Source organism: Apodemus sylvaticus, chromosome 1 (assembly GCF_947179515.1).
Source record: "Apodemus sylvaticus chromosome 1, mApoSyl1.1, whole genome shotgun sequence".
NCBI classification, from domain to species: domain Eukaryota; kingdom Metazoa; phylum Chordata; class Mammalia; order Rodentia; family Muridae; genus Apodemus; species Apodemus sylvaticus.
The window spans coordinates 144,437,561-144,463,334 of record NC_067472.1 but is presented as its reverse complement, the minus strand read 5'-3'; the positions used below and the strand labels follow the sequence as shown (position 1 = coordinate 144,463,334).

The window sequence follows — 25,774 nt, the reverse complement described above, 5'->3', positions numbered from 1 at the left end:
TGGCTTGTGACATACAGATGTAGTTTAGCATGTGTGGTGTTTGTGGATTGTATATAACATCCACACATATGGATGTTATATATATATGTTATATGTATGAATGTGAGGGAGTGCACATGGGTAATTTTGTGCATATCACATCTGTAGAATAGTGTCTTGTCTCTATGTGTTCTGTGACATGTTTGTGGTAAGATGTTTGTGTGAATAAGTAATACATGTGGGCATGGGTGGTATGTGTATGATTGGCAGGTATACCTGTGTGTGTGTGTGTGTGTGTGTGTGTGTGTGTGTGATTGGCAGGTATACCTGTGTGTGTGTGTGTGTGATTGGCAGGTATGTGTGATTAGTAGGTGTATGTGATTAGCAGGTGTGTGCATGAGTTTGTGATCAGCAGGTTTATGTATGAGTATGTGATTAATAGGTGTGTGTGTGTGTGTGTGTGTGTGTGTGTCAGTAAGTGAGCAGGTGTTTGTGTATGTGATTTGCAGGTGTGTGTGTGTTTGTGTGTGTGTGTGAGTGTGATTTGCCTGTGTGTGTATGTATGTGTGTTTGATTGAGGAATATTTTGTATGTTTGTGCCAGTGAAAATGCATATGAAAGAGAGACAGTTTGTGTGTGGCCAGAAGATGTATGTGCACACACATGTGGCCATGGTAGACAGAGTCTACCATGTCACAACCATATCACAGTTTGTAAGACTCCAATTATATCATCCACCTGATTTTCCTCATGGCTAAAGCAAATACATCACTACCCTTAGCACATATAGCATGTGTGATAAGTGACTCGGGCATCCTTCAGTCACTCCTTCAACCAAAGCAACTTCTTTGCTCTAAAAATTAGAGCATAAACCAGACTATAAGGCCAGGAAGCCACATAAGGATCCAAAGGATGCCAGAGACACTATTTCCAGCAATAATTGCTCAACTCATATTCGAAGTTCAAGGCAAACTTTCCTCCTTGTGGAAGTGGTCCATTGCAACCCACATCCTTTTAAGGGTGTGGCTCCTACAATGTAATACCCGGTGTTGGGTGTGATCTCACCTGCACAGCACAGATGATTATCACCTGCCTATGTCAGCTCTACATACACAGAATCATTTCACCCCTGTTAACCCATGCGCAGAAAGCCCCACAGGTTGTCATGCCTACCTCCTGCTACACACACTCCTCACAGCTCGAAGGGCCATGCAGGTGGCACCCAGGGGTGAGGTAGGTGGGATGGGGATTCTGTTCCTTGTTAGTTTTCACTTTGCTGTTTAGTCTTCCACGCCACAACCAGATCATGGTTTGTAAGACTCCAATTGTATCGTCCACCTAATTTTCCTTGGGGCTGGAGCGAGGAACATCAATACCTGGTCTCTCTCTCGGCTGCCATTCTTCCCTTGTTCTCTGGGATTCCTCCATAATATTCCATTTTAACCTAGTGTGACAGCCACTGTGGAACACCCGCATCTAAAGTGTATGATGGCTACATTGACCCATCCGCTGCCCTCTTCCGGACAGATACTGAAGCCCCTCTTCAGGAGTGCGGGCTCTGCCAGCCTGGGCTACAAGCTCTTCTTCTGAGGTTACCCACAGTGCTCTAGGCATCCTGGAAGGTAGCCAGGAGGCCCAGGAGGCGAGCTCATTTGAACAACTAGATGCTCTCTTCACATACCAGCCACACATGTTGTGCATTCTCCATTCCCAGCAACTGCAAGGCCGGAAGCTGCGGCAGGGAGATAGGCTGTGGCTTCACACTTGCTCTATGTGTTTTCAAAACTGCATATTTTTATTCACTAATTTAGAAAATGTTCGATGACGGTTGTGTCTTGTGTCTGGGCCCTCGTTTCATGTGCTGGGGACACAGAAGTTAATAGAATAGACTCACGAGAGCCTCTGATGAAGTCTTCATTGGGGCAGACATGAAAGTGGGAGATGGAAGAGAGAAGGAGGCTGGTGTGGAACGAAGAAGCAGATAATTATTGGATTCCAACGTGTAGGAAATGGACAGAGTATACAGGGTGCTGATTTGTAATGGGATTCCAGGAAAGACAGTGCTGAGTGGACACTAGGTGACTGACAGGTAGCTGCTGGCTGGTGGACTAGGAGGGGCGAGCACCTTCCCTGCAAGGGGAAGGGCGACTGAAACCGGCTGAGGCAAGAAAGGACCGCCAAACAAGGGCAGGAAAAATGGGAAAGTGCGGTTGGAATACAAAGTGAGAGCGGGGTTACTCAGGAAGCCTGAAAGCAGGCCAGGATGTGTGCTCTGAGCCCGGCAAATGCAATGCAGGGCTGAACACCAGGGTTCGCAGAAGACTTGTTTGGTTTTTTTAAAGCAACAGTAAGTTTCTGCTATCGTGTTATTCTGTGGTGGCATATACCTTTAATCACAGCAGTTGGGAGGCAAAAGCAGGTAGAACACTATGAGTTTAAGGCCAGTCTGTTCTACAAAGTGAGTTCCAGCACAGTAGGGTTACACAGTGAGAGACCCTGTCTTGAAAGGTGAGAGAGAAAGAGAGAGAGAGAGAGAGAGAGAGAGAGAGAGAGAGAGAGAGAGAGAGAGCGCCCTACCTTATATGTATCCACACTGCATATCCCTCCAGCCATCACTGAATACCAGCCGTCGTGAGTAGCATCTCTATGGATGTGGGTGTGCAGGTATCCATTTGAGTCTTGCCATAAATTCCTTTGGGAATATATCCAGAAGTGGACTTCTGTCATAAATTCATAATTGATAATTCTATGTCTAATTGGCAGTTATGAAGATCTTTTCCATGACACTTTCACAATTTTACATCTGCACGCAAAGTGCAAACATTCCTATTCCTCTGCCTTCTCAGAACGGTGTGTTATTTTCTATTGTTTTATGTTGCCGTTTTACCGTAATAGCCATCCTAGCTTAGGATGGCATCTCGGCTGGTTTTTATTTGTGTTTCCTTCATGGTGGTGAGCATCTGTGCCATCCACTTGTGAAATTCTTTGGAGAAACAGCTATTCAAGTGTTTTGCTTATCTTTGAATTGGACTTTTGTTCTTGAGTTTTAGGAGTTCTGTACACATCCTGATAATCCCTTTTCATAGTTTTGATTTACCTTGTATTTCCTCGTCCTATAGCAGCGGTTCTCAGCCTGTGGGTCATGACCTCTTGAGGGGGGGGGGGTCACATGTCAGATATCCTCCATAGCAGATATATACACGATGATTCACGACAGTAGCAAAATCACACTCATGAAGTAGCAACAAAATTATTTTATGGCTGGGGTGTGTGGGGGGTCACTGCAACATGAGGAGCTGTGTGCAAGGGTTGCAGTGTTGGGAAGGTTGAGAACCACTGGGCTATACTGCCTTTACTCTTTTGATAGTATCATCATTATCACTATTATATTCTCTTTCTCTGAGTGTGTGTGTGATGGTGTGTATGTGTGTGCATGTGCGCAGGTGCGCGCCTCTGGGTGTGTGTGTGTGTGTGTATGTGTGTGTGTGCGCGCGCACGCGCAGTGTGCATTACATACTTTATCCATTCCAGGTGCTTTGGACTGTCTTGCCAGAAGCTCTGAGGGGGTACCATCCATGGCAGCCATGCAGGGCTGACCCTCTGACAGGCTGTTGAAATGACTCAGCTGAGAAAAGGCATCTGGACCTAGAGTGGAGACAGAAAAGAAAGCAAGAACGGGGTAGAAGTCAGCAGTTCTGGGCATGAAACATGACTGCAGCTAGGGGTGGGCCAACGACAGAGGAGGACAGGCAGTGAGGAGGACATCCGCTAGGACACCCCGCTCCGCAAGTTGCAGAGGTGTTAAGTTAGGATGCCATTTCGTGGACACGAGGGACGCTGGAACGGACCGTGTTGGAGATGTCTCCTGGCTCCTGGCTGTGCTCCACTCTCTCAGCAACGGCTTTCACTCTCTATCTTGTTTCTGTTTGTTTTCTGGTTTTAATAGCGGGCATTTGTCCCGGGGGTGGGGTGGGGTGGGGTGGGGGAGGGAGAGTTCACTGGTTAGAAGCTTTGTGTCTAGAGCAATGGGGTTGAGATGGAGACAGCCTTAAGAAGCGGGGTCTGGTAGAAGGTACTTAGGACACAGGGGGCGTGGCCTTCAGAAGGCAGTACTGTCATTCTTGCGGTGCCCAGGAAAGTGGCAGAGAAGCCTAAGGGAGGAAGCGGCTCTTGAGTCAGATGACCCAAGGGCCTGACAGGAAGGGAGCTGGGTGATGCCCCATATGTGGGCATCAGTCTGATACCAGTGACAAAAGCCAGAGCAATGGACACAGCAAAGCAAGCAAGCAGAGGGAAAAGTGAAGAGGAGGAGTGTGTCTGTGGACAACCTACCAGCAGGAGAGCATGATGGGAGGAAGGTGATGGGGAGAGTCCTTCAGTGGAGGGTCCGGTGGTTCTGACACTGGCTGTGTTACCATGACATGCCCCTTGTCCCACACTTACCAGGGGATCAGGCCACGTCTTTCTCCTTCCTATTCCACTGAGTGAGCATGCTCTGTCCTTGAGGCCTTCGGTCTGTCACCATGCTACACTGAGCCCTTGAAGCTCCATCCATCACTACATCCATGTGCTCCCAAAGCCTCCATCCACCACCACATTGTACAGCTCCAAGTACTTGCCAGGGCTGCTTCAGCCACAGTAATCTCCAGCTCACATTTCTCCCTAAACAGCAACTTGCTTTATATCTGCTGCCTCTGACCCACCCACAGTCACATCTCCCATCATAAGAGGACTATCAGTACACCCCGAACCTTTTAATTTGCCTCTCAGCATCCTTTCCTCAAAATACACCCATCAGTCAACATGTTATTCCCTTCAAATATACACGGCCATTGCATCAGGCCAACTAACTCTTTGTGCCTATCAGGAACAGTGGTTTACAATATCAATATCCTCATCAGACATCCAGGCCAGAGTGACAGTTTGTGTGTGTACATGTGTGTATGCCTGTGTGTGCTGGCGCATATGTGCCTTGGGTGTATTCATGTGGGAATACTCATGTATATGTTCATAGCACTGAACAACAGATGTGTGTGACTTTGCCATGTGCACACAGAGGCCTTGCATGAATATGAATGTGTACCTTACAGTGTGTACATGCATCTGTACTATTCATGTGTGTAGATGTGTGAGTCTGAGCTGGGTGTGTCTGTGTGAGCATGAGGGTGTGTGTGTGTATACTCATGTGCATGTGTGTGTCAGCTTGTTGCTATGTGTGTATACTCACTCATGTGTGTATGTGTGTGTGTGTGTATGATCATGTGGGTGTGTGTATACTCGTGTGTGTGGGTATACATGTAAGCATGTGGGTGTGTGTATACTCATATATGTGTGTGTGAGCATGTGGGTATGTGTATACTCATATATGTGTGTGTGAGCATGTGGATGTGTGTTTACTCATATGTGTGTGTGAGCATGTGGGTGGGTGTATACTCATATATGTGTGTGTGAGTATGTGGGTATGTACATATACTTCTCTGTGTGTGTGTGAGAGAGAGCATGTGGGTATGTGGGTATACATGTGTGTAAGTGTGTGTGTGAGCATGTGTGTATGCGTGTATACTTGTGTATGTGTGTGTGTGAGCATGTGGGTATGTGTGTATACTTGTATGTGTGTGTGTGTGTGTGAGCATGTGGGTATGCGTGTATACGTGCGTGGGTGAGCATGTGGTTATGTGTGTGTGTGTGTGTGTGTGCATGTATGTAGAGTTCAGGTGCTTATCTAAGAATAAGGGGAAGTCTTGGTACCTTTTCCCAATATGCTTGTTGTGGATTGCAGCCACTGGGAAGCCTGGCCCCTCCTGTAGACACCAAAGCCACAGAGAAAGAGAAGAAGCCACCCACAGCCACCACCAAGGGAAGAGGAAAAGGAAAAGGCAAGAAAAAAGGCAAAGTGAAGGAGGAGGTGGAGGAAGAAACGGACCCCCGGAAGATCGAGCTGCTGAACTGGGTGTGTGCTCGTGCGCCCAAGCGCTCATGTGCTTGCCCGTGTGCCTTCAGAGTTCTGCCCTGACCGTTCCCTGGTTCCCCCAGGAACAAGAGACTCCCTTGTTACCTTTGCTTCATCCCTACCAGGATGGAGGGTTGGTGGGTGAATGCCAGGATTTCACGGCAATAGCGTGCTCACCGCGATGCAGCCGTCGGTGGTCACGACTCTTCCATAAGGAGGAGTGGTTGTCCCTGTGGCATCTGCGGGTTACTGCAGAGTCCCTGCTTGCCTGTGTCTCAGCAGCAGAGAGACCTGGAAAACATCCTTGTATGGATGGCTCCAGCCTCCCAAGCCTGGTAGCTACTGCTACCTACCTGCCACCCTCTCTACACTACCACTTCAAAAGGGTTTTGTGGCATGAATTTTAAATTTGTGGTTTGTTTCCCAAATTTTCCTGCACAGAGTATCTGCATGCCTGCCAACAGTAGTAGCCAGAGAGAGCTACTACTGAGTAAGAACTTCCTTTCTGAGTGGTACCTTTGTTCCATAAATAGGAGCGTCTGGTCATTACTCACGCACCAGCACCCTAGTGGCCTATGACATGCCCACACGGTCAGACCGCTGCTAAAAAACGAAACAAAACAAAACAAAAATCATGCTCCCCAGTCAAGGAAGCAGCAGAGAGAAACTAAACTCGGCAACAGTGGGATGGCTCTTTGACTCCCAATTAAAACATTTTTTAGACTTATTTATTTTTATTGTTTTACATGTGTGTTTTACCTGCATGTATGCATGTGCACCACCATGTACATGCCTAGTACCTGCAGAGGTCAAAAAAGGCACTGGCTCCCCTGGGACGGGAGTTAGCAGAGAGGCTGTGAACTCCCACGTAAGCACTGAGAATTGAACCTGGGTCCTCCTCAAGCGCAAGAAGCGCTTCTAACTTCTGAGTCAACTCCCCGGACTCTTTGACTCACTTTTAAAAGATAAAATCCCTCACAAACTCTAACAGAGCATGTGGGGAGCAGACTGAAGACAGGAGAGAAGGTTAAGGCATGTTTATTCCAAGGAAACAACTCTGGGAACCACAGACTGGGGTGCAGGCCCTTAGTACAGCTCTTGGCAGGCATACATGAGGCCGTGGGCTCAATTCCTAGCACCAGGTTAGCAAAACATGCTCCCCCCCCCCACACACACACACACGCACATGCCCCAAACAAACAAACCAAAATTCAGAGAATACAGCTCAAAACATTCCAGAACTTTCCACGAGACGTCCTAAGGTCCTGGGCGACTCACGGCCTCCCTTCTGGGTCTCCTGCAGGTGAACGCCCTGGAGCAAGCCATGCTGGATGCTCTTGTCTTGGATCGGGTTGACTTTGTGAAGCTTCTGATTGAAAACGGAGTGAATATGCAGCACTTCCTCACCATCCCGAGGCTGGAGGAGCTTTATAACACCGTGAGCGAGTGTCCCAGCAGGAAGGGTGGGGGCGAGCTAGCACCCAGAATAGCTCATCACTGGCACATATTATCCCCCACCCCCACCCCACCCCACCCCCAAAAGCCGGGTCAGAGTATAGACTGGGGCAGCTTCAGCTGGAAGACACATATGTCGTCGTGGGAGGCAGCTACTTCTCACTTGCTCCCGGCCAGTGTGCATCCATCATATCCTTAGCAACTCTGCCACAGCAGCCAGTCCTTCCGACTGCAGTGGACAGATGAGCCTCACTGTACAGTGGGCTCACAGCTTTATAAAGCCACCCCTGAAGTGAAAGTGTCCTAAGATGAAAATGTACTTGATGGTCCCAGCCCACTGAACATCAGGACTTAGCAGCACAGACCACTGAAGCATCAGGCATCTCCCTGGGGGCATGGATGGGGCTTAGCAGGAGCTACAGCTCATGGGACTGTGCATCACTAGCCTGGGGAAAGGATCCAGAGTCAGTTTATCATGATGAAGGCCTGTATGGTGCTCCCTGGTGCTTGTGCAACAGGGAAAAGTCTAAAATCTGCCAGATAAACCACAGTAAGCCTGCGTTTACACCTTATGCGTGTGAAGCAAGAGGATGTCATATCCTCAGGCATCAGCAGACTGATGTTGCTTGGTGATCCTCAAGTTTCCAGGGGCTACACTGAAAACAAGGTTTAGCAGTCAGAAGTTGTGTCAGAACAGGAAGTGGTAGGCTGAAATTTACTTTGCCTACACTAGAACGATTCAAGTTTTAGAAATTTATAACTCCTTCCCCCAGTCTGACTTTCAGTGGCAGAAATGGTGTAAAACGTGAAGGTATTTAACACGGCAAGAACACTGAAAGTATTCAACATATTTCACACATGTTTGAGTGTGGTAACCACAGCCAGTTGTCTTATAAAAGAAATGAGTCAGTAGGACACTACAAACTCCACATTTCAGTGGGGCAGACTTTGGCTCAGGAGTTGAAGAGCCAACTATACTTCTGTGCCTGACTTCCCTTTCAGAGACTGGGCCCACCAAACACCCTCCATCTGCTGGTTCGGGATGTGAAGAAGGTGAGCCCGTTTGCCCTTTTCAACCCTCTGCTAGCATCTGTTGCTAAAGTAATTCTTAAAAACAATCTTCTGTTTCTAATATGTATTATCTTCTTCTTTAGGATGTAGGGAATAATGATTTCCTCAATTCATAGTAAGAATTTACTTATAACTTTAAAGAGAAGAACAAAGGGCCAGGGAGATACATGGCTGTAAAGTGCTTGAAAGCGTGAGAACTGAAGTTCGGATTTCTAGAATTAAGTAAATGCTAGGCGGGCTCTTGTGTGATGACTCATCAGGTAAAGGTGCTTGCTTGCCGACAAGATTGATTACCTGAGTCTTGTCTCCGGAACTCATGGTAGAAGAAGAGAACTGACTCCTATCGACTTTCCTCTTACCTCAACAGGTGTTCTGTGGTGTGTGTGCATGTGTGTGCGTGTGCACACACATGTGCACACACACTCACACACTTCTCTCTATACACACACATACATACTACATACACATATGCACACACACTTCTGTCTATATATACATACACATAGACATGTACATACACATACACATATATGTTTTTAAATCTAATCTGGATGGGTATGATGCCTGCCCCCTCCATAACTCTAGCCTGCCAGAGGTAGAGTCGGGGAATCCCTAGTCAGCTGGCAAGCCCCAGGGTCATTGGAGGCTCTACTTCAGTATATAAGATAAAGAGAAGTTGAAGAAGACACCAGACATCAACCTTAGGTCTCCATACCCATGTGCACACATACATGTATAGGTACTTGAACACACAAACACAGATACATGCATACCAAAAAACACACATTCAGATGATAAACAAAAGTAAAACTTGAAGTAGAGGGGAAGTATAATCAGCTTTGTCACAGCTCAGGGACACACTGACAACTGCTTGGTTATAGTGTAGCACCAAGGTGACCCCAGAAGTGCCAGCAGGAGGCTCCCCAGGAAGTCTGTATGTATGTCCTATGGATTGCATCAGAAATTCTCTCAGTCTTTGCAATTCCTCTGTTTCTTAGGGAAGCTGCTCCCCTCATTCTCCAGGGCTCCCCACTATGGAAAGACTGTGTTCCTGTGGGATCTTCCTCTCCTAGTCCTACCCTGGCATCTCTTGAGCCCTCTCACCACAAGTTAGGGATGAGATTAGGTTCTCCTAGTAGCAATCCATCTCTCTAGAATGAGTAAGTGGGGCTCTTGGACAGAGCCCTGGACAGCCTGGTCACAGGTTGTATTGATATTCAGTTCTAAGAATATGAGAAAATGATTTCTACAGAGCAGAATAAAATCAGTGGATCTGCGATCTGGGGGACCTCAGAAGTCTCTGGCCTAGAGCATTGTTCCACACACAAGAATTCTGCTTCCTCCTTCAGGACCCAAGTGGAAGACAGATTAGGAAGTGCAAACTTTCAAAGTAAGAGCTGCCCAAGTTCAAACTTGACCGTTTCTCAGCTGAATGAATGACTTCAATAATCGCTCCTTCTCCTATGGTCCTTCCCCTTACTATTTAATTCCCTGTTCACAAATACCAGCTCCAAATCTCCATGGATACACTACCGAGTTCAAGCTCGTTCCAATACACACAAATTCCCACTGATCCTGGCCCATGCCGATGCCCATGCCCAAGATGCCCCCTACCACATCCCACCATATCTACACGGACCCATCCGAACACGCGGAGGCCTGGGAGGCTACATTGTGCCTAGGCCACACCTCCTCATGTCCACAGCACTCGCTGTGTCTCATCTTACCTCATCATTCCTGCTCCTCCACTCCTAGGTCATCTCCGGGAAACTCTTACTCACCCTAAACAACCCACCCTGGAATCAGCAGACCCTCCTTCTGCGAGTTACACACGCTGCTGCACTGATCTCTTTACAGCCTCCTCTCTCGCCCCCAGCGCCCAGCTCCTTAGAGCAGGCCTACATCTTCTTGTCAGCAGTAGGAGATCCTTGTCCTGGGATGAGTACAAACCTACTGTGTATGAAACCCTGAGCTCAATCCACAGCACTGAATAAAAAGGTCCCATTCATAAGAAATACCCAACATGGTCAGTGACTATAATCGGAGCAGAAGAAATACATATTTTATGAGAAAAGGATTCAGTCATTGTAAAAAGTCTGCTTATAAAAAGGACATTCAACAGATCCCAGGTTACCAACATCATTTCAGCTCTTACAAAACTGTTGACACAATGGTGTATGGACGAGTCTGGGATGTGGAGGAATGGCACAATGCAGGAAGTGCTTCCCTTTAGGTCACTGCTTCTCACCATTGGGACTGTGCCCCCCAAACCCTCTTCCACATTGACTAGATTCAGTCCTTTTGGTAGCTTCTGTCATACCAGACAGCTGCTGGTTGTGTTTTACTGAAGATCCAGTGTCCCCAGAGTCACCAAATACCATTTGTTAAGATCTAGCTGAAATGTTAAGGCCTAGCTGGAATGTTAGGGCCTAGGTAACTGTTACCTGGCTCGCCTGGTAATAGAACCGCTTTGTATAGTTACTCACAATAAGCTTGGACCTAAACCAACCAACCATCAGCACTTCCTGCACCTGTGTATAAGCCTTTATGGTATTTGTTTTCATAAACATCTCCTAGGATGAACATAAGAGAGAGACCTGTACAATATAAGAAACTATTTGAAATTAGACTTCCATTTTGAGTAAGAGTCACATAAAGTTTAAGTTCCCAAGACCTCTTTCTATTTGGCAGAAAGAGACATGAGTGGGTAACTGACGCTCTGGTTAGCAAGTTAAGACATGAATGTTAGACAAGACAGATTCCCTGCCACAGATAAATACCCCAACCAATGGGATCAGGATACATGTACAACAAAGATATGTTCCTAAGAAAATACCCTATCCCTAAATCTTGATTGGTGGAATAGTTTGGCACAGATGTTTGCAGATTTCAGGCTTAAAAAGCACTATAGGATCTTGGCTCAACGTCACAACCAGCTTCTGAGTCTGGGTTTGTGACACTGATTGATCAGCCCTTCCTGGGGTGTGTGCCCAATAAACTCTCCATGTCTGACCGAGATTGGTGTTTGGATTGTTTGTGGGGTGAGTCCTGGACCCCAGCACCATTAAAGCTTCCACTAGTGAGGCTCCAGTTCTGAGAAATCCTCTGACCTCCTACAGGCTCCTTTGACACTCACTGCTTCCTCCAGGAACTTTGGCCCCTCCCTGAAAGGGCTGATCAAGGAACCGTGTTATCCAAATATATCTGCTGATAGACCACGGCACCACACTGCTTCCTCTACCTCCATATACCAGCTACTGACCACTCTGTCTGGCCACAGGTGTGCCACGGACTCTATAACTAGTTGGGTGTCTAACTCTTTATTCTCAATGGAAGCCAATTTCTGGGATATGATTTAACCTGTCATTTCCGTATATCATATGGTATTAGAACGAACATTGTTCTTATAGTCACAGCCAGTTGCTCCTGGGATGATGTTCACGCTGTGAACTCCTTTTCTTACAGAGCAACCTTCCACCCGATTACCACATCAGCCTCATCGATATAGGACTGGTGCTGGAGTACCTCATGGGCGGTGCCTACCGCTGCAACTACACTCGGAAAAGCTTCAGGACTCTCTACAACAACTTGTTTGGCCCTAAGAGGGTAGAGCTTAGCAGACACGCAGTGTCCCGTGCCTCCCAGTGTGACCTGTGGTTCCTTGATGTGCTTCCCCATTGACCACCTGTGCAAAATGCAACTCTTCACCTCACCTGTCCTAAAGTGTCACCACCCTGCCTCTGCCCTGATACCCTGTGTGGGGCCTCCTAGCTTTCACTTCTGAAGACTGGGCCAGACACGTCTGCCTTCCCTTCCTTCCCACAACAGCCCTCCGTCTGGGCCCCTTGCCTCTGTTCTCCCACCCATCACTGGAGTTCCTGTTATCTTCCAAAGCAAGGGACAAGAAAAGGCATCTTTTGTCCACAAAATTCAGGGCTCCCTGCTGTTCAATCATAGCCAACCTCATTGTACATCTGAGTCATCCAGGACAGCTTCAGCAAGCCGTCCCCACCGTACCCCAATAGACCCTATTCCTCCACCAAAATCAGCGTTCATTCCTGACCTGCCACAATGCTTCTTGCTCCAGCCTGTTAAACCTCCGGTCACGTAAACGTCAGATCTGTGGGGAGCCTTCCTCACTCCCACTCCACAGTTCCTACTGCGAGCCTCCTTTGGTTCTACTTACCAGGAAGGCTGTGTGTCTGTCTGTTGTCCTTCCCAACTGACTTCTGTTGACAGAAGCAGTTTCCACATGAAAGCGTTGACCCACCTGGATATTGTCATTAATTAATAGTGATACAAAAATATTGTAACTTACTTCTTTTCCTGCCTCTTCTTTATGCAGCCGAAAGCACTTAAGCTTCTGGGAATGGAAGTAAGTAGAACGTGTTTGTGGTAGTTTATTTATTATACCTTCATCATTCTGTGGAAGCCTTTAGATGTATAGTAACACAAACGTGAGCAATGTTTTCCCTGAATAAGTGCTTTGTACAGTTCGCCAAAATCTTAGATGAGTTGGCTGAATTAAAAAACTAAACTGGTTTGTGCACATGCCTGTGTGTGTGTGTGTGTGTGTGTGTGTGTGTGTGTGTGTGCGCGCGCGCCTGCCTGTGTGTGAGGGGCTGTATTTTCCTGCACGTGCGTGTGTTTGTGTGTGTGTGTGTTTGTGTGTGTCAGCGTGTGTGTGGCCTGTGCTTTCTCCTGTGTGTGCCATGCATGCCTGCCTATGTATGGGGGGGACTGTGCTTTTCTGCCTGAATGCATGTATGTTTGTGTGTGTGTAGCCTGTATTTTCATGTGTGTGTGTGTGTGTATGTGTGTGTGTGTGTATGGCCTGTGTTTTCCTCTGTGTATGTGTGTGTGTATGTGTGTGTGTGTGTGTGTGTCTGGCCTGTGTTTTCCTCTGTGTATGTGTGTGTGTATGTGTGTGTGTGCACATGTGTGCCTGCCTGTGTGTGAGGAGCTGTGTTTTCCTGCACGTGTGTGTGTTTGTGTTTGTGTGGCTTGTGTTTTCCTCGTGTGTGTGTGTGTGTGTGTGTGTGTGTGTATGGCCTGTGTTTTCCTCTGTGTATGTGTGTGTGTATGTGTGTGTGTGCACATGTGTGCCTGCCTGTGTGTGAGGGGCTGTGTTTTCCTGCACGTGTGTGTGTTTGTGTGGCTTGTGTTTTCCTCGTGTGTGTGTGTGTGTGTGTGTGTGTGTTTGCGTTTGTGTAGCTTGTGTTTTCCTCATGTGTGTGTGTGTGGCCTGTGTTTTTCTACATGTTTGGGTGTTTGCAGGTCAGAGGCTGTCATCACCTGTTTTCATCGGTTTCTCTCCCCCGTATTTACTGAGGCAGGAGCTTCACTAAACCTGAGGCTTGCTAAGTATAGCTACTCTATCCTGCCAGCTTGGCTTGGGGAAATCTCCTGCCTCTGATCTCCAAGGCCTAGGACTACACGCAGGTATGACAGCTGCCCAGCTGAGTTCTAGGGATCTGAACTCAGTCCTCATACTTCAGAGACAGGCATTTTGTCCACTGAGCCATCTCCACAGCCCAAGATTATCGTATTTTAAGACATAATTTTCTTTTTTATTGAGAATTTAATACATGCATATAGTCTGCTTCGGTCAGTCAAATCCACCCTCATTAACCATTAACTCCCTCCAACTCCTCCTATATCATCCCCACCCCCATTCTTCCCTCAATGTAATACTCTGCTCCCAGTCCTGTTTTTGGTTTATTTTTCATTTCCTGATGACAGACACTGGGAATACAAATTCATTCAGGAAGACTTCCTGTCTTAATGGAGTTGAACTTGGTAATTCTCATTTTCTTCAAAGTTACTTCATCTAGATTCTCAAGTTTGCTTTTCCAAGTTTTCACACACCGTTCTGGTTCTGGCCTCTTCTGCCTGCCTAAGAGCTCCAGTGACGTGTGATGCTTTTTTTGAGTTTTCTTTCTAATTACATGTTATTTTAGTGTGTGTGCACGCACATGCATGCATGCACGCAGGCGCATTATAGGCCAGTAGAGGTTACAGGACAACTTTCAGAAGTCAGTTCTCTCCTTCCATCATGTAGGTCCTGGGACTTGAACTCTGGTCCTCAGCCTTGGCAGCAGAAACCTTCCAGGCCACTTTCCCTCTCTCCTGAATTTTTAAAAATGCACTTATCTTCCCACCCCCTCTGTTTCCCCTCCATTTTATTTTTTGAGATGTAGTCTCACTGAGCCTGGGCCTTGTTGATTGGCTAGATTGGCTTGGTCCCCAGAGCCCGGGAATCCTCTTGTCTCTGCTTCCCAGTGCTGGGGTTGGCAGTGCGTGCTGCCTTAGCTGGCCATCCACACAGCACAGGGACACAGACTCAGTTCTTCAGGCTGCATAGCAACCCCATTACTTTTATATTGAGGCGGAATCTCACTCAGTTGCCCAGATTTGCTGTTGACTCACTCCGTAGCCCAGGTAGGTCTTAAACTTGCGGCCCTCCTGCCTCAGTCTCCAGGTGAGTTGGTATCATAGCCCTGTGCGCACCCAGGCCTCACTTAACACGTTTGCATCAGTTTCTCATTCAGCTACATCTTGCAAACAAGCATTGATGTTCTGCTGTGTTGGAATATGTCCCTGAAGAGACAAGCAGTGACTTCACCTTTCCCGTTCTGTTATCTGTATTTGGCTTATGGGGAGGTTTGGGGGTGTTTGTTTTGTCTTCTCTGTTAAAGCCCCCTGGGAAAAACCGAAGCTGCTTACCCAGTGGGATACAGTATTCAAATAGCAGCATTCCTTTTCGGTTCAAGGAGTCAGTATGAGGAGTGACCAGAGCCTGGCTTACCAAGTCTCTTAGCCGCTTCTGACTGGGAAGTCTTCCCCTCTCTTTCAGCTCCAGACCCATGTGTTGCCCATTTAGGAGGAACCTTTTTTTTTTTTTTAAGCATGTTCCTCTCCCCTCAGGATGACGAGCCCCCAGCCAAAGGAAAGAAGAAAAAGAAGAAGAAGAAAGAGGAAGAAATCGACATAGATGTGGACGACCCTGCTGTGAGTCGGTTCCAGTACCCTTACCACGAGCTCATGGTATGGGCTGTGCTCATGAAGCGCCAGAAGATGGCGGTCTTCCTGTGGCAGCGTGGGGAAGAGTGCATGGCAAAGGCCTTGGTGGCCTGCAAGCTCTACAAGGCCATGGCCCACGAGTCCTCCGAGAGCGAGCTGGTGGATGACATCTCCCAGGATCTGGACAACAATTCCAAGTGAGTACCATGAGGGAATCTGAGGATGAGGTTGCCTATGGACTGATGCCCTCCGCCTTGAAGGCGTGACAACTGTACTCCTCACTTAAGGACCATGTGGCTGAGGCTTACTCAGGAAGGGCTTTGCCTGTCACATCTGTCAGTATTTTCACTTCTGTCCCTTTGGCTTATTTTTGAGTTGTCACTGGTTTAGTCTGCTGCCTTCTCGTGCCTGTGATCAAAGACAGTAAAATAAATTTCTATAAAGAAATATCCACGGCTGCTGTATATAAACTTTGGCACATCTATGTGCTGGGTGCTGGATGCCAGGAGAACTTCTGGATTTTTCTTCCCCTAGAGCTGTGGCAGATGTCCAAGGGGGGGGGGTAATATTGCCTTTTCCTCTTCATATAGATTAGGCACTTATGCCCCAGCAGGGTGGACTTTCTGTTTAGCTAGTTTCTCCTGAGGGCAGGCCTAGCTAAGGAGAGCAGATTTCAATGCCAGATCTCCTTTTCCCTACTGGAGGAGGGGGGTCCACGTTAGCTGTCAGAGCCTGGTCAGGTGAGGCCTGGACTTGATCACATTTAGACTTGGGCAGCAAACATTCAGCAATCCATAGGTTATAGTTCCTCTTTCCCAAGCCCACCCTGGGTCCTGCAGACATGCCTGCTACATATGGTAAGCGATGGGTCCGAGTCTGCCTACTTGTCCCTGCAGTCTGGGGACAGCAGTCTTTCCTGTCATGGACTGAAGAAGGGATGCTGCCCTCCAGCCTGCTCAGGGGATTGTCTGTTGTTAGAGGAGACCAGCTCTTTGCTGCTTTGTCACGTGACAGACTGGAAAGCTGGAGGCCAGAAATGACTTTATAGGCACATGAACTTGGGCCTGGCAGCTGTGCCAGGCAGCTGAGCCAGCATCCCGTGGCTTTGTTTGGATTTCTTCTGCTCGTGCTCTGGTTTATGTGATTTCCACATGATGAGCTGGCTTCTAAGGGTTAGAACCCAAGGCTTTAGCGGCTTTTCTCTTAGGTTTACTTTACTTTATTTTAGGAGTACTTTTCCTGTGTGTGTGTGTGTGTGTGTGTGTGTGTGTGTGTGTGTGTGTACCATGTGCATGCATGCATGATGCCTGAGGATGTCAGAAGAGGATGTTCTGATCCCCTGGACTGGAGGAGATGCAGGCAGTTGTGAGCCTCCATGTGGATAATGAAAACTGAACCTAGGTCCTCTGCGAGAGAGACAAATGCTCTCAGCCACCAAGCTATTCCTCTAACTCCAAAACATAATGCTTTTAAGAACAGAGGTATGTTCACCTACCTTGGGTTTCCAGATGTAGTCCTGCCTTCTAGAGAGTCCTCTCTTGGTGCTATGTTACCCTGAAGGCTAAGATCGGGCCCAGAAAATACTGTACATTCCAGACTCTTCAATGGACAGGAACAACCACTCTCCCTCCATCATCTCCATCTTCATAACTGCAACAAGATCTCCTGTACACGGAGAGGCAAAGGCAGAGGAGAATGATAACTATGTGGCCATATTTTAATCACATCCCATGACAAAAAAAAGGCTAAGGAGCTGGAAATGGCTATAGCTGTCATTAAATATTGGAATCAGGGTCATGAGGGAAAAAAATAACAAAGTATATTCAAAATTCAGCTGTGTCCCTTTCTTTGGTGCCCCTTATTTATACACTTCCCCTGCTGTGGTCCTGCCTTCTGCCTTGCCTCTGGGATGTATGAACTCTAATCTGGCAGACAAAATGGGTAGCATTAGGCTATGAACTTAGCCTAAGATGGGGGGCCCAGCCTGGATGAGCAACAAGGCAGGCTGAGACCAAGGAGACAGGGGTTCCCAAGCTCCAGGGTGACCAGTTGTTGCTGGAAACCTTGTGGGGTATGGAACTGGGGCCTCGTGGGCCGCAATGACCAGCCTGGGGCAGGCGGGGGCTGGGTGGTGGTGGGACATGCGGATGACTCTGGCTTAGCTTAGCTGCAAGTGTCCAGGAGCATGGAGGGCCTCTCTGTGGGATACATAGGTGTCGAGGATCTATATGATGAAGGCTCCCCCCCCCCAACACACACACACAGTGGTTCTTAATAAGAGAGACAGTCCATGCTTGTCCATACTGTTTATTCATTGCTTTTCATGGAGAATGGGTGAATACAACTTACTCAGGTAGGCCTGGAGGTTAAATACCTTCTACAAGAAGGAATGTCCAAGAAGGGAAGCTTATTGGCTAAACCCTCGGGGTGGCCCATGTAGATACATCATTAACATGGAGATCTCTGTGCTCTAAGCTACATGACTACAGGTCACAATCCTAATGTGGGGTGCCATGGTCACATGCTCCAGCATGGGAACCGGGTCAGAGGAGATAAAATGCCTACCGGTCTCAGATATGAGAATACCAGGGTTTCTGAATCCGTTTTTGTCTGGAGACCCTGCCATTGGCCATCAGATATCTTGCTCTGGGCCCTATGACAACTACACCCTGTCTAATTGCACAGAGTATGCTGGACTGTCTTGGAATCAAGGCTTTGTTGAACTTTTATGTAACACATGAAAAGGACATGGTTAAAACGTTTGGTTTACAGCAAACACTCGGGCACGGCCAACACCCACCATTAGAATCACCACCTAGCCAACCCCACAAGTCATCCTGGTGCTCTGCATGGCCCTAGAAGCAGCCACTGGTTACCACTTGCAGTCCCACAGATCTTGCCTTTCCCATCTGCCTGGCTGGCCTGTGTATAGCCCAAGGAAAAGGGCTTGTCTCCTAGGGCCCGAGGGACAACACCTAAAGCTCTGTTGCAGGAAGAGCCTTCAATCCCCTTCCTGATCAGTCACAGAGCCTGCTGCTTGCTGCCCCCTCCTCTGGTGACAGGTCTTGAGAATGTCCGGAGGACCTCAAAGCTGCTTTCAACCCAGTGCCTCTGTGTCACACAGCTCTCCAAGTTACCTCGGGCACTTACATTTAAGTACAAGCTCATAACCCCTATGGTTTCGTCACTGCCGACATCTTCTTCCCTGCAGAGATTTTGGCCAGCTCGCCGTGGAGCTGTTAGACCAGTCTTACAAGCATGACGAGCAGGTCGCCATGAAACTTCTGACCTATGAGCTCAAGAACTGGAGCAACTCGACCTGCCTCAAGCTGGCTGTGGCAGCCAAGCACCGGGACTTCATTGCTCACACCTGCAGCCAGATGCTGCTCACAGACATGTGGATGGGAAGGCTTCGCATGAGGAAGAACCCCGGCCTGAAGGTGGGTGTGCTGTGGCCATCAGGCTGGGGTCACAGAGACGGGGCACAGCAGGCTGAGCCTCTGTACCTGTAGCTTATTTTATTTACAGTACCCAAGTTCACTTTCCTCCATTTCAGCTACCCCATCACGCACAGGCTGAAAGGGTTGACTAAAAAATAATCAATTTATAAGGTTCCTTGGTTTGTCTGTGGGGCAATCAAGGGCCTGATGTAAATTAGATGAAGCTATCTGCCACTGACCTACACCCTAACTCCCTTGCTTGAGTTGTAAATTGCATTCTTTTTTTTTTTTATTTGATATAATTTATTTACATTTCAAATGATTTCCCCTTTTCTAGCCCCCCCCCCACTCCCCGAAAGTCCCGTAAGCCCCCTTCTCTTCCCCTGTCCTCCCTCCCACCCCTTCCCAGTTCCCCGTTCTGGTTTTGCCAAATACTGTTTCACTGAGTCTTTCCAGAACCAGGGACCACTCCTGCTTTCTTCTTGTATCTCATTTGATGTGTGGATTATGTTTTGGGTATTCCAGTTTTCTAGGTTAATAACCACTTATTAGTGAGTGCATACCATGATTCACCTTTTGAGTCTGGGTTACCTCACTTAGTATGATGTTCTCTAGCTCCATCCATTTGCCTAAGAATTTCATGAATTCATTGTTTCTAATGGCTGAATAGTACTCCATTGTGTAGATATACCACATTTTTTGTATCCACTCTTCTGTTGAGGGATACCTGGGTTCTTTCCAGCATCTGGCAATTATAAATAGGGCTGCTATGAACATAGTAGAGCATGTATCCTTATTACATGGTGGGGAATCCTCTGGGTATATGCCCAGGAGTGGTATAGCAGGATCTTCTGGAAGTGAGGTGCCCAGTTTTCGGAGGAACCGCCAGACTGCTTTCCAGAGTGGTTGTACCAATTTGCAACCCCACCAGCAGTGGAGGAGTGTTCCTCTTTCTCCGCACCCTCTCCAACACCTGCTGTCTCCTGAATTTTTAATCTTAGCCATTCTGACTGGTGTAAGATGAAATCTTAGGGTTGTTTTGATTTGCATTTCCCTAATGACTAATGAAGTGGAGCATTTTTTAAGATGCTTCTCCGCCATCCGAAGTTCTTCAGGTGAGAATTCTTTGTTTAACTCTGTACCCCATTTTTTAATAGGGTTGTTCGGTTTTCTGGAGTCTAACTTCTTGAGTTCTTTATATATATTGGATATTAGCCCTCTATCTGATGTAGGATTGGTGAAGATCTTTTCCCAATTTGTTGGTTGCCGATCTGTCCTCTTGATGGTGTCCTTTGCCTTACAGAAACTCTGTAACCTTATGAGGTCCCATTTGTCAATTCTTGCTCTTAGAGCATACGCTATTGGTGTTCTGTTCAGAAACTTTCTCCCTGTACCGATGTCCTCAAGGGTCTTCCCCAGTTTCTTTTCTATTAGCTTCAGAGTGTCTGGCTTTATGTGGAGGTCCTTGATCCATTTGGATTTGAGCTTAGTACAAGGAGACAAGGATGGATCAATTCGCATTCTTCTGCATGCTGACCTCCAGTTGAACCAGCACCATTTGTTGAAAAGGCTATCTTTTTTCCATTGGATGTTTTCAGCCTCTTTGTCGAGGATCAAGTGGCCATAGGTGTGTGGGTTCATTTCTGGATCTTCAATCCTGTTCCATTGATCCTCCTGCCTGTCACTGTACCAATACCATGCAGTTTTTAACACTATTGCTCTGTAGTATTGCTTGAGGTCAGGGATACTGATTCCCCCAGATTTTCTTTTGTTGCTGAGAATAGTTTTAGCTATCCTGGGTTTTTTGTTGTTCCAGATGAATTTGATAATTGCTCTTTCTAACTCTGTGAAGAATTGAGTTGGGATTTTGATGGGTATTGCATTGAATCTGTATAGTGCTTTAGGCAAAATGGCCATTTTAACTATATTGATTCTACCGATCCATGAGCATGGGAGGTTTTCCCATTTTTTGAGGTCTTCTTCCATTTCCTTCTTCAGAGTCTTGAAGTTCTTGTCATACAGATCTTTCGCATGTTTGGTAAGAGTCACCCCAAGATACTTTATACTGTTTGTGGCTATTGTGAAGGGGGTCATTTCCCTAATTTCTTTCTCAGCCTGCTTATCCTTTGAGTATAGGAAGGCCACTGATTTGCTTGAGTTGATTTTGTAACCTGCCACTTTGCTGAAGTTGTTTATCAGCTGTAGGAGCTCTCTAGTGGAGTTCTTTGGGTCACTTAGGTAGACGATCATGTCGTCTGCAAATAATGATAGTTTGACTTCCTCCTTTCCAATTTGTATCCCTTTGACCTCCTTATGTTGTCGAATTGCCCGAGCTAGTACCTCAAGTACAATATTGAAAAGATAAGGAGAAAGGGGGCAGCCTTGTCTGGTCCCTGATTTCAGTGGGATTGCTTCAAGTTTCTCTCCGTTTAGTTTGATGCTGGCTACCGGTTTGCTGTATATTGCTTTTACTATGTTTAGGTATGGGCCTTGAATTCCTGTTCTCTCCAAGACTTTAAGCATGAAAGGATGCTGAATTTTGTCAAATGCTTTTTCAGCATCCAATGAAATGACCATGTGGTTTTGTTCTTTGAGTTTGTTTATGTAGTGGATTGTATTGATGGATTTCCGTATATTGAACCAACCCTGCATTCCCGGGATAAAGCCTACTTGATCATGGTGGATGATCGTTTTGATGTGTTCTTGGATTCGGTTGGCAAGAATTTTGTTGAGTATTTTTGCATCGATGTTCATAAGGGAAATTGGTCTGAAGTTCTCTTTCTTTGTTGGATCTTTGTGTGGCTTTGGTATCAGCGTAATTGTGGCTTCGTAGAAGGAATTGGGTAGTGTTCCTTCTGTTTCTATTTTGTGGAATAGTTTGAAGAGTATTGGTGTTAACTCTTCTTTGAAGGTCTGGTAGAATTCTGCACTGAAACCATCTGGTCCTGTGCTTTTTTTGGTTGGAAGACTTTCTATGACTCCTTCTATTTCTTTAGGCTTTATGGGACTGTTTAGATGGTCTAGTTGGTCCTGATTTAATTTTGGTATTTGGTATCTGTCAAGGAAATTGTCCATTTCCTCCAGATTCTCCAGTTGTGTTGAGTACAGGCTCTTGTAGTAGGATCTGATGATTTTTTGGATTTCCTCAGTTTCCGTTGTTATGTCTCCCTTTTCATTTCTAAGTTTGTTAATTTGGATACTTTCTCTGTGCCCTTTGGTCAGTCTGGCTAAGGGTTTATCTATCTTGTTGATTTTCTCAAAGAACCAACTCCTAGTTTTGTTGATTTTTTGTATGGTTCTCTTTGTTTCTACTTGATTGATTTCGGCCCTGAGTTTGATGATTTCCTGCCTTCTACTCCTCCTGGGTGAAATAGCTTCTTTTTGTTCTAGGGCTTTCAGGTGTGTCATTAAGTTGGTAATGTATTCTCTCTCCATTTTCTTTTTGGAGGCACTCAGGGCTATGAGTTTTCCTCTTAGCACTGCTTTCATTGTGTCCCATAGATTTGGGTATGTTGTGTTTTCATTTTCATTGTGTTCTAAAAAGTCTTTAATTTCTTTCTTTATTTCTTCCTTGACCAAGGTGTCATTGAGTAGAGTATTGTTCAATCTCCACGTGTTTGTGGGTTTTCTGTTGTTTCTGTTGCTATTGAAGACCACTTTTATTCCATAGTGATCAGATAGGAGGCATGGGATTAGTTCTATCTTTTTATATTTGTTGAGGTCTGTCTTGTGACCAATTATATGGTCGATTTTGGAGAAGGTACCATGAGGTGCTGAAAAAAAGGTATATTCTTTTGTTTTAGGATAGAATGTTCTATATATATCAGTTAAATCTAATTGGTCCAAAGCTTCAATTAGTTTCATTGTGTCCTTGTTTAGTTTCTGTTTTCCTGATCGGTCCATTGAGGAAAGTGCAGTGTTGAAGTCACCCACAATTATTGTGTTAGGTGCAATGTGTGCTTTGAGTTTTAATAAAGTTTCTTTTATGAAAGAGGGTGCCCTTGCATTTGGAGCATAGATGTTCAGGATTGAGAGTTCTTCTTGTTGTATTTTTCCTTTGACCAGCAAGAAGTGTCCCTCAGAGTCTCTTTTGATGACTTTGGGTTGAAAGTCAATTTTATCTGATATTAAAATGGCTACTCCAGCTTGTTTCCTGAGACCATTTGCTTGTAAAATTGTCTTCCAGCCTTTTACTCTAAGGTAGTGTTTGTCTTTGACCCTGAGGTGTGTTTCCTGTAAGCAGCAAAATGTAGGGTCCTGTTTACGTATCCAGTCAGTTAGTCTGTGTCTTTTTATTGGGGCATTGAGTCCATTGATGTTAAGAGATATTAAGGAATAGTGATTGTTACTTCCTATCATTTTTGACGTTATTTTTTAAATTTGATTGCTTAACTTATTTGGGTTTGATGAAAGGTTACTATCTTGCTTTTTTCAGGGTGGAGTTTCCCTCCTTGTATTGGTGTTGTCCTCCTATTATCCTTTTTAGGGCTGGGTTTGTGGATAGATATTGGGTGAACTTGGTTTTGTCGTGAAATATCTTAGTTTCTCCATCTATGGTGATTGAGAGTTTTGCTGGATATAGTAGTTTTGGTTGGCATTTGTGTTCTCTTAGAGTCTGCATGAGATCTGCCCAGGACCTTCTAGCCTTCATAGTCTCAGGTGAAAAGTCTGCTGTGATTCTGATAGGTCTTCCTTTATATGTTACTTGGCCTTTTTCTCTTACTGCCTTTAGTATTCTTTCTTTGTTTAGAACATTTGGTGTTTTGATTATTATGTGACGGGAAGTATTTCTGTTCTGGTCCAGTCTGTTTGGAGTTCTGTAGGCTTCTTGTATATTCATGGGCATCTCTCTCTTTAGGTTAGGGAAGTTTTCTTCCATAATTTTATTGAAGATATTTGCTGGCCCTTTAAGTTGTAAATCTTCACTCTCATCTATGCCTATAATCCTTAGGTTTGGTCTTCTCATTGTGTCCTGGATTTCCTGGATATTTTGGGTTACAAGCTTTTTGCACTTTGCATTTTCTTTAACTGTTGAGTCCATGGTTTCTATGGAATCTTCAGCATCTGAGATTCTTTCTTCTATCTCTTGTATTCTGTTGTTGATATTTGCATCTCTGTCCCCTGATTTCTTCCCAAGGCTTTCTATCTCCAAAGTTGTCTCCCTTTGAGTTTTCTTAGTTGTTTCTACTTCTGATTTTAGATCCTGGATGGTTTTGCTTAGCTCCTTCCCTTGCATGTTTGTGTTTTCCTGTAATTCTTTAAGAGATTTTTGTGTTTCCTCTCTCATGAGCTCAGCCTGTTGACCAAAGTTCTCCTGTATTTCTTTAAGAGATTTTTGTGTTTCGTCTTTCATGACCTCAGCCTGTTGAGCAAAGTTCTCCTGTATTTCTTTAAGTGTTTTTTGCATTTCCTCCTTGTTGGCTTTTGTATTCTCCTGGATTTCTTTCAATGATTTTTGTGTTTCCCTTGCAAGGGCTTCTAACTTTTGATCCATTTTCTCCTCAATGTCCTTCATGTGTTCCTGTACCAGCATCATGACCAGTGATTTTAAATCCAAATCTTGTTTTACTGGTGTGATGGGGTATCCAGGACTTGCTGGTAGAGGAGAATTTGGTTCAGATGTTGCCATATTGCCTTGATTTCTGTTAGTGACGTTTCTGCGTTTGCCTTTTGCCATCTAGCTCTCACTGGTGTTACTTGGTCTTGTCAGTGCTGGACTCACCAGTGCAAGCTGCCCCTTCCCCGTTGGCCTCTGGTGCACAGCTTACACTCTGCACTGCCTATAGACAGGGTGCTGTTGTCCAGGCTGTTCAGATCCCGAAGCAGGCACCTGAAGGCTCCCGCTGGGGCCCGCAGGATTTATTGGAGCACACCGACTTCTCCCAGCTGGCCGCCCGGAAGCCCCCACTAGCCTCTTGAGGGACCTGGAGATGTGGCGGCCACCCAGGCTGATCTGAAGCGGAGAGAGTTGAGCTGGGGGCTTCTGCCTGAGGCCTTGCCCCAGATTGTGTCTGTGGACCAGGTGGAACCCGTGTGCACCCCCAGGGAGCTCCGAAGGTGAATGTTGCTGTGACCTCCCCTGTGCTCCGCTCACTTCGCTGGGCAGCCGATTTCCCCAACCGGGCTGGCGCACACTAGGTTAGCCTTGTCGCCTGGGCCCTGAGTCCAGGCAAACGCCTGGGAGGCCAAGGTCCGAGCAAAGTTCCCCTAGGGCTATGTCTGTTATTTGGGTCCGCCAGGTGACCTGGATGGCGGGCGTGCGCGTCCGCGCTCCGCGAAAGCACCGGGAGAGTCTGTTGTGCTAATAACCTCCTGGGCTGGTTGACACACAGATGGCCCACCAAGCCGCCCAGTTCTTGGGGTCAGTCCTGTGCCTTTTGGGGCCTAGACCCCCGTTTTGTTAGCCTCAGGCTACGCTTGTTAGCAGTCTCTGCCCTCCCGAGCACTCTGGCTCCTGTAGGCAAAATGGCGGCGCGTGCACCGGCCGGGGCAAAAAAAAAAAAACTCCTGGCTGGGTTGGCGCCCCGATGGCCACTCGAACAGCCCAGGGCCTGGGTGCAGGCCAACGCCCGTCTGGCTCAGACCCCTGCGGTGTTGGGCCTAGGATTATGTTTGTGTACCTCAGTCTGACCGATCTCTGGAGCCCGGGATCAAGATGGCGGTGAGTCTCTCCTGACTGGCGGGCAGCCGAGTTCTGAAGTGGCTTCCGTGCAGCGAAAGGCTCCGCAGAACCGCAGTTGCTTGCCGCCCGGCTGGTCAGCGAAGGTCAGTGGTCGTGGGCGCAGGGCCTAACTGGACCCTGTGTCGCCTTGGTTCCACTGCTGATGGCCCTTCAGCTGGAGCAGCCACTGCTACC

The 25,774-nt window shown here is 46.7% G+C and overlaps 1 protein-coding gene across 1 annotated transcript in view; it reads left to right on the top strand.

Moving 5' to 3' along the window:
- Trpm1 (transient receptor potential cation channel subfamily M member 1) overlaps positions 1 to 25,774 on the top strand; it is a 119,926-nt gene that overhangs the window by 58,536 nt on the left and 35,616 nt on the right. The window contains exons 11-17 of the mRNA XM_052178463.1: positions 5,759 to 5,929; positions 7,233 to 7,367; positions 8,387 to 8,437; positions 11,921 to 12,061; positions 12,801 to 12,830; positions 15,383 to 15,675; positions 18,690 to 18,918. Coding sequence (XP_052034423.1) covers positions 5,759 to 5,929; positions 7,233 to 7,367; positions 8,387 to 8,437; positions 11,921 to 12,061; positions 12,801 to 12,830; positions 15,383 to 15,675; positions 18,690 to 18,918 — 1,050 coding nt within the window. The remainder of the gene's footprint in view (positions 1 to 5,758; positions 5,930 to 7,232; positions 7,368 to 8,386; positions 8,438 to 11,920; positions 12,062 to 12,800; positions 12,831 to 15,382; positions 15,676 to 18,689; positions 18,919 to 25,774) is intronic.